The sequence below is a fragment of the Thalia democratica genome, chromosome 8, assembly GCF_965202585.1.
Source record: "Thalia democratica chromosome 8, ktThaDemo2.hap1.1, whole genome shotgun sequence".
NCBI lineage: Eukaryota > Metazoa > Chordata > Thaliacea > Salpida > Salpidae > Thalia > Thalia democratica.
Window position 1 is genome coordinate 24173328 of NC_139172.1, and position 9060 is coordinate 24182387.

At 29.5% G+C, this 9060-nt stretch overlaps 2 protein-coding genes across 2 annotated transcripts; one reads left to right on the forward strand and one right to left on the reverse strand.

The window, feature by feature from the left end:
* Window positions 1-609: 609 nt before the first annotated feature.
* LOC145842163 (small ribosomal subunit protein uS11-like) lies at window positions 610-1879 on the forward strand. Its single transcript, XM_082949560.1, has one exon. The coding sequence runs from the start codon at window positions 612-614 to the stop codon at window positions 1305-1307; it is 696 nt and encodes a 231-aa protein (XP_082805686.1). The 5' UTR covers window positions 610-611; the 3' UTR covers window positions 1308-1879.
* A 5388-nt stretch (window positions 1880-7267) lies between these two features.
* LOC145842584 (uncharacterized) lies at window positions 7268-8616 on the reverse strand. The gene is made up of 3 exons (XM_082950049.1): window positions 8520-8616; window positions 8182-8259; window positions 7268-7433 (listed from the first exon to the last, which is right to left on the reverse strand). Exons 1-3 carry the CDS (start codon window positions 8608-8610, stop codon window positions 7300-7302), a joined length of 303 nt encoding a protein of 100 aa, XP_082806175.1. The 5' UTR covers window positions 8611-8616; the 3' UTR covers window positions 7268-7299.
* Between the last annotated feature and the right edge of the window lie 444 nt (window positions 8617-9060).

Genomic DNA, 9060 nt, shown 5'->3' on the forward strand with positions numbered 1-9060 from the left:
AAACTTTTGATAAGCCTATAAAATATCTTAAAAAATTATTGAATTAAAAAGAAACCATCTGGTTCTAGGGTATCCTAGACTTTTTTTTATGATGCCCTTTGTGAAGTAATTATGGCTCCCTTCAATAACATTTCTCAAAAAACTTATTTTATATATGCCCAAGACCTTTTTTTGCCATTAATCATCACCATAAGAATATCTAGTGGAAGTTTCAAATTATAGCCTTATTGCCCCTCCCCTTTTGCCGATTATGGCCCACTTTGGGAAGCCTTTGTCTAGTGTTAATTACAAATTTTCCAGTAATATTTAGTATAAGTTTTAAAAATACCCTTAAATATGCCTAAGACCTTTTTCTTGCTGTTTATCATCCTTTCCAGAATATTTAGTGTAGATTTTAATTTATGCCCACATATGGTTCTTTACTAGTTCTCTACCAGATATACAGCCTAAGTGTAAAAGTCAATTCTTATTCTTAAAATAAATTAGTTATCTAAGCATTCAATTGAATTAGATAAAACTATACTCATCAAACTACTTGATGTAGTTTTTAAATGAACATTTTTCTAAACAATAAGATTGTACACTAAACAAGCTTTTGTTCACAGGCTAATATGTTAATAAACTTCACCAAAACATTAACCAGATCCGCTGGCAGAAACCTAAGAACCGTCAGCAGCAGGTTCTTGACCACTGAGGACTCAAGTAACATCCAAAGTGTCCCAAACACCCAAAATATCCTCAACAGCAAGTTCTTCAAAGGCAGGCCTGACGAAACTTCCAATGAAATATCCACCAAAGTGTATGACGGCTGGCACCAGCTCAAAGTGAGAAGGATCCAGCAAAACTTCAAGCCAATCCCCTTGAGCGAATCCACCCAACCTGAACTCCAAACAACGCTTGACCACATGGCCAGAGAGGGAGAGCTGTTTGGGGGCGTGGAGTACAGCAAGCTCCCCATTGCCACCATTCTTGCCAGGTGGAACAACACCATCATCCATGTGAGGGACCCAGATGACAAGAAAATCTTGTACGTGCATTTGTCTTCCCGCCAGATTGGCATCAAGGGAGGCAAGAAGAAGACTGAGTTCGCCGGAGAGGAAACAGGTAGGGAGGCGGCCATCAAGGCCTTGGAGAGGGCGTGTCCACAGCACGTCAGGGTGGTGCTCAAGGGCATAGGGCCAGGCAGGAAGGCCACAATCAGGGGGTTGGGGCTAGGAGGGTTCACGGTGGTGAGTGTGAGCGACCAGAGTCCGCTTTATATTGGGGACAAGCTGCCACAAAGACCTAGGAAGATCAGAAGAATATGAGTGTGGTTGCTGTTGTTGAGGGAACTTTTCATGTTGCTAGATAAATTTTCAAATAGTTATTAGTAAATAGTTTTACTTATCTGTTTTATAAAGATTAATTTTGTCTGGATTGCTATTAGTTTAATTTAGTGATCTTTTAGAAAATAAAAATTTTTAAAGAAAAATCTATCACTTAATTGATGATACTTTGTTTTTGATAGTGATAAAAACCATTGTAAGCTTTAATATTCAGGCTCGACTTTTAAGATGTACTTGCACTTTATTTTAATTTAAAATTTTTAACATGTGTAAAAATTTGAAATCTATCAAAACTTTGTATTTGTTATGTGAAAGTAAATTTATAAAATTGTGTAAAAGTAAATTTGTTTTAAACAATACAATATTTATTGCGAACAGTTTTCAAACACTTAATTGTTTAGTATTTATGTAGAATAAAATTATTTAGTTCTGATTTTTCATCTTATGTGTGTCTAAAATCAATATTTTTTGTAACAATATTTTATGTCAAAACTAATAATAACTTAATATTTAACTTTTAAATAATGCATATAGTGTTCTTGATTAATTTTTTATTTGTTTTATATCTAAATTTTAACAAATGTATAGGTAAGGATTACATGTTATTTTTGAATCTTTTTAATCTGAATTATATGGGTAAATGTTTGAATTTTACTATCAATAATGTTCAAAATGTTAAAAAATAATTATATAGTTAGTAAAAACTACATAAATTTTCTGTTTCTTCTACAAGAAACTGAATAAAAGTTTTGAATTTAATTTCGTGAAGCATAACAATGATAAAACATTAGCAAAGTGAAAACATACTATGTAAGGAAGCGATAAATATATATATATATATAACTTCTAGCTTAGAATTTTATTAATAACTACGTTTACTAGAAATATTTTCTTCTGTTTTCTCCTTAAAAAAAAATTATAAAACAAATAAATTTTTTAAACACTATGCTGAAATTTTAAATAAATTAATTTACTGCTTGAAGAAACCTTGTTGTATGAAAGTTTTAGTATATGTATGTTGTTTTAACAGTTATAGTAAGTTAAAAAAACAAATAAACTAGTTGAATTGTTTCAGAACAACCTTGGTTTATACAATTTTTTTTTTAATTCAGAGTTGAAAATTACTTTTAGATCTTGACTTAATGCAATGACAGATTTACAAACTTTCTTCCCTTTGACTTCTACTTTTTTAGTTTATTTTTTGTTAAAAACTGTCTTATACATGATTGTTAAGTTTTCCAGAACTATCATTAGAGTCAGGAAAATCCGAAAAGCCAAAAAAAAAGATAAAAGTCCGGAAAAAATGAGGGTTTTCAAGATAAAGTCTAGAAATTTTTAAAAACATGCTCTTAATAAGAAAGTTAATCGTTACTGAAATCTGAATTTTGCTAATGTTATTTTTTCATAATTTGCTCTTCTTTTTTCAAGGCTTAATTTAATTTTTGCATTAAATTAAAATGTTTAAAGTCTTTGGTTATGTGTTTCAAATAGGTTTCTATTAAGAATTTGATTTAGAAAAGTCAGGAATTTTTTTAGTTCGATCTGTGGCAACCCTGTAAATAAGTAGATTCTTCAAAATTTTTAGCTGTAAGAATGGTAATAAAAAACAAATGTGTTTTTCAAACTTCCAATGCTTGTTACTAGGCAAGTGATCAAAAGTATTTCTCAAAAAATATTCAATCTTATTTAAAATTCAAACGTAACTTCTAATATTTGAATTCTATAATCAATTTGTATATAGCCATATTATCCTTGAAGTAAGTTTAATAATATTGAGATCTTATCAGAGTTGCCAAAAAGTCAGCAAAAACGAAACAAAAGTGAAAAGGTTAGGAAAAAAGGGGGGTTCTCGAAAAAAATGTCTGGAAATTTGATTTAAAAATGCTTTTAACAAGGAATATTATCATCAATAAAAACTGCGTTTTGCTAATGTTATGTTAAAAAAAACTTTGATTTTGCAATTTATCTTTTTTTCAGGGTCTAATTAAGTTGGAACAAACTAAAAACTTTCAAGTCTTTGTTTGTGTTTTTTTGAGAATGTTTTAATTAAGAATTTGATTTAGAAAAGTCAGGAATTTCATAGCTCGATCTTTAGCAACCATAGCTTATACTTTTTCTTTCTTTAATGGGCGTAAAAATTATTATTTTAACTAACTCTCAAATAAATAAAAAAGATGTTGTTACAAACAATTAATTACTTAAAGTAAATTTGGTTTCATGAAGAGTCTTTTGGGAAACTAGAATATTAATACTCAAAATAAGCTTTAAAACTGTAGTTTATACCTGTGTTGAATTTTTTTTAACTGTTTTTTTTAAGTAGATACTGAATTTTATTTTTACTACTTTCTGCATTTCAACTAAACGTTTACTCAGCTATTTTTAAGTTGTTTGTAGAACACTTTTAAGCAAAAAATATTTTTATTTAGTTGAATTCCGCTGCAATTCGATTCGTAATTTTATTATATCCTTAGATAGCGCTTTATATCATAAAAACTTGATTAATTTCTCTACCATTAGTAAACTGACTATTTATAAGAGTTTTAATATTTTTTAAACTGTTATGTTTTTTCAGTGACCTTATTTCTAAGCCTTCGCCATTTAATCAACATATAGTTTGAACATTTGTGTTTAAATTTTTTATATGATAAAGCCAGATAAAAAAGCAGACAGACAGTGAAGGAAATTTTTTTAGTGTCTGTAGATTATTTTTTGTTCATTTTCAATGGATATTTTTGTTATTAAATTTAAGATCGTCACTGAAGATAAAACAGTTAACATTGTCACTTGAAATCAGAATTTTCCAAAACGGGCGATATCAGCCCTTTTTGGGCAATTTTACTATTTCGGTGGTAAAACATAGTTAAGGGGCGATTTAAAAAATTTGGGCAGTCGTATAGTTTCTATATTTTATGCTCCCTATTTTACTAATTATAGCTTGCTTTTCAGTAATTTATCCTGAGTAAAGAAAATTTAAACCACGGTTTTTCAAAATATACAGCAATAACTAAACTAGGGATAACAACTAACAAGGAGGCAAAGTATTAAAAGGTAACTTAAAGAAAAAGGGGACGAAAGCTAATAAAAAAGCGCTGATTTTGTTTCAAATTTATGCCAAAGGGGGCTGTTATAAAAATGAGTTGAAACCATGCATTAGATCAAAGTTTTTCAACTCAAAAAAGTCTGTAAATTAAATAAAATTTTTTTTTTTTAGTTTCAATTAAAACTAGTTATTTAAAAACACAATTTTAAGTATTTTAGTCTCCAGACTAAGAGTGTATTATATATTTAGCTTGGTATTTAAAATTTACCAGTTCGTTAAGTAGACCAGTGCTTCTGAAATAGGGTTCCGCGACGCCTCTCAGGGGTTCCGCGAAGCCTTTTGAAAACAAAAAAAGATTTGAAAGAAAGAAAAACATAAATCATAAAACTTCAAAAAAAATGGAAAACATTTATAATTATAGCATTCATTAATCTGCTTAGTGTGTATCTAGCGGTAGGACTTTTAATGGGTATTCATTATTAATAGGTGTCCTGGTTGCGCAAATTTTTGCAAATTTTTTGAATTTCTATGTTTAGTGAAGTCATGAAAATACTGTTATTATCACTAAAGCAAACAATGTAGGAGCAATAAAAACAAATTCTAAATGCTTACACAATAAAGCTAAATAAAAATATTTACCAGAAACTTTTTTCTACTATATTATATAGTTTCAAATGCTGTAAAAACGTTTAAAAAGATGTCTATCAGCTTGATTTAAAATTTGATATGTATAAAGATTTTTTATTATTAATGATGATTAATATGTATAAGAGCTATGTGAAAGTTTAGATACTGACCATCTGCGACTTCTTTATCACAACGAAGTTCGCTGGCTGTCGAAGGGGCGGACACTGGTTCGTCTCGTTGAATTAAAGAAGCAGGTGTTCACATTTTATAAAGATGAAGGCTAAGAATTAGTGAAGTTCTTTGAAGATGATGTTTTTTTGGCCAGGCTAGCTTATCTTACCGATATTTTCAAAGAATTGAACGCTTTGAAATTAAGCATGCAAGGGAAGCAAAATTCCATTTTTGTCATGACAAACAAGATTGAGGCGTTTAGAAATAGAATTAACTTTTGGAAGAAAAGGTTAGCAATGGTAATTTTGCGATGTTTCACCAGTTTGATGAGGCCCGTAAAAAATGCATAGAATTTTATTTTTCTGATGAAATACACCTTGGTCTTTTGTCTATAAAGCTTCAACATTATTTTCCTGAAGATGTTCGCATCGGAAATTTATGGATTTTGAATCCTTTTATGTGTGATATTGCTTCAGAAGAAGTGAATCTTCCTACAGATACAGAAAACGAATTGTTGCAACTATCTGAAGATAGCAATTTAAAATTGAGTTTCAAAGGGAAGGAGATTTTAGATTTTTGGATATGTGCAATTTCAGAGTACCCCGTCTTAGCAAAGCGTGCAGTAAAATTTCTTTTACCATTCACCACCACTTATTTTTGCGAAACGAAGCAAAGGAACTGTATGCTGACTCCAACCTTATCTGCCTGTCTCCGTCTCATTCTATCCAAAATCCAGCCGCGCATTGACATGCTTGTTGCTAAGAGACAAGTTCAAGTTTCGCACTAAATGTTATTTATTTATTTTTCGTTAGGCATCTTACCCGTTTATTACAGTAATATGTGAATTGTAATCTCTAACTTGTTCGAAAAAGTAAAATTAAGTAAGACACCTAATTAATACAATTTGTTTTATAAACTCAAAATTCATTGAGGGGATCTTTGAATCACTTTATAAATATATTTATTCCATAGAGATATAAACTAAAATATTTTTGTATATAGTAACGAATAAAATTAAAAACTAATACATTTTACGGTTTTAATATTGGTTTTAAATCTTACCATACAAAACTTCAAACATTTTGGGTAAACATTCAAAGTTTAAAATAAAATCCTAAAATATGCATAACTTAAAAATTTAATCGTATTAAAGTGCACAGTAATATTAAACATAAAACGAGCGTTTTTTTATCTTTACTCAGAAAAAAATTCAGTATGAAAGTAAACGGACACGTTGAAATGATAATACTTCTAAATCAGGAAGCGGTTCTCAATTTTCATAGAATATCCATGGAATTTAGAACTATTGTTTCAATCACATTTTTTTTTAGTTTTAATTGATGTCGTAATTTTCAACACTATTTTTCACAATTTTCTTTCATTATTTTGATATGTAAGTCTCTAGTTTAGGGTTATAGTTTAGGGTTTAGGTCAAGTTTTTTTTTAAAGGCCCCCTTTAAAGAAATTTAAAAAGCTATGGCCCCGTCCAACAAGATTATTCAAAAACAGCCATTAAAAACATCTTTGACCTTTTTGTTTTTTGCTTTTCATCAGCAACTCCAATATTATTACAATAATTCAGTTTCAAGTTATGACCTCATGGCCCCCTATATATCTTTCATGGCCCACTTAGGGTAACCCTGCTCTAATTAATTTTAAAAAGAACTAGTTTTTATAACATTAAATAGAAACAAGTTTTGGGTTCGTCAAAAGTTTTCTAGTTTTTAGTAATTTTATCTAGTAACAATTTATATTAAACTCTCAGGCCTTCTAGCTAAAATTATAATGATTTGATTTCTTTTGTTAAACTAAAAACTAACTTAAGTTTTTCATCATCACTTTAACAAAGTTAAAAGTTAAAAAATAACTTTTTTATTAATGTAGAAATGCATAGTTGGAGTTTTTGATTTTTTTACTTTTACCCTTCTATACTGGTTTTTGTCAAGCTAAACAAGTAAGAAAAAAACAAATCGTGTTTCCGACCTATAAGTATAAACGTTTTGATTTTATATCACAAAAATTAAGTGTATAACACGGTATCTTCTACCCATGACAAAGCAGATTGTTTTACTAAAAAAATAAAATCAAAAACAAAACACAACAGTGCAAGTTCAGTATTTTTTATTCATAGCGCGCTTATTTCAAAAATTTAATGAATTCCTCTTTGGTGAGTTGCTTGGCTGGAATGAGCTTGGCGCCTTCTGGAAGCTTGAAGTCTGCTGGGAGCTTGTCGATTGGCTGGAAACCTTCTGGGAGAGCGCCGTTGCAAGCTGCCGATAAAGTGGTGTTTATTGTGAGCTTTACTATTTAACAATACAAACAAAAGAAGAACACTGAAAATAGTTTAGAATTTTTTTTATGTAAACGAAGGTATGAAAATAAATTACGCTGGTGTTACTGTAAGTTTTGATAGTAAAAAAAAATAATATTCTTAAATTCTTAATATTAAGTTGTTTGGTAATGTTACATCTTTTTTGTAGGTCAGGTTATTGTGAATTTAAATTTAATTTTTTTTTTATAAAACGTTTCAGTAAAATTTATTATGCTAAGTTATACGATTTAAACTAAATTATATAAATTCTAACTGTTAACTACCTTAGTTATTTGAATTGGAAAAGTAATTTAAAAAATTATTTTGGTTGCATACGCTTTATTGTCAATTACTTTGATATGACTTTTATTTTTATTTTTTCATTTTGCCCGCACAAAGTATTGTTAAATTTACAGTCTAAGCTAGTTTTCCGATCTTAAATCATCATGAAAACTTTCATTCATTTGTTATTAACCGGCAGTAAAAATTGAAATTTTAATTATACGTATGATTTTTTTAAGGTTGTATACTTTAAACAGTTTTTTCTGTGAAAGTTATTACACACATACTGTCTTAACAAGACTTAAGGGGCATACTCGAAAAACCATCCCAGAGCTAGTTTAATTTCAAGACGTATTTTAAAGTTAAATAAACAGTCTTGAAAAATATTTTCTATTTAAGAATGACAAAATTTCACAGCAACTCACTTGGTGTGAAATGGACTGGTTCAACTTTCATGCATTTGCTGTCCTTGTCTGAATCTGAAGCGTGCTTGCCGGTAGTCTCTGAAACAACAATATTACTTTCGCAACTGTGCTTTTTAAATTCTTAATTCACCACACACCGTAAACATTTATCTATAAAATTGTTTTAATAAAAGCGCAACGCAAGGCAGAAAACTTTAAGTTTTATTTTTATCTTCAAAAACTGTATCGTTTTAAATTTTTTTTAGTTAAAATAACTTTTCTTCTAAATTTTAATCACAACTTAACAACAGTCTAAGTTAAATAAAAACTTTTTAGTTTAATTTTCAAGTTCAACCAACCGAAGGTTCCCTTGCACTCGGTGATTCTGATGATGGGGCTGGCTGAGCAAGCAGCGGCAAAAAGCATGAAGATAACAACTGAGAATTTCATCTTGGATGTTTTGTGTCAACTTGCGGTGGCCGTCGGCTTATATACGGGCGCATTGCTGTCAATCACCGCTGAAACAACAAACTCAGATCGAAATAGCAGCACTCGTACACACTTTGCTGTGTAAACTTTTTTGCTGAGTTTAGAGTTGTTTGGTTAAACGATTTGCTGCTTGATTGTTGTGTGATGTGTTTACGGTTACCATGGAATGTTAAATGACACATCAAAAGCAAGCTGAAAAAAAAACAATTGCAAAACGCAATGTTGTTTTAGTTGATAATGTTATGCAACATTTTTTATGTTCGTGATTAATAAATATACAAACTCAATAAAAAAATTAAAAAAAAAGAAAAAATTGATTTTAATATCTTTAAACTTTAAACTTAAGCTTTTTAAAATAACAAACTACCTTTAGATAGAGTTTAAAAAGTATTACAAACCAACATATTAGTT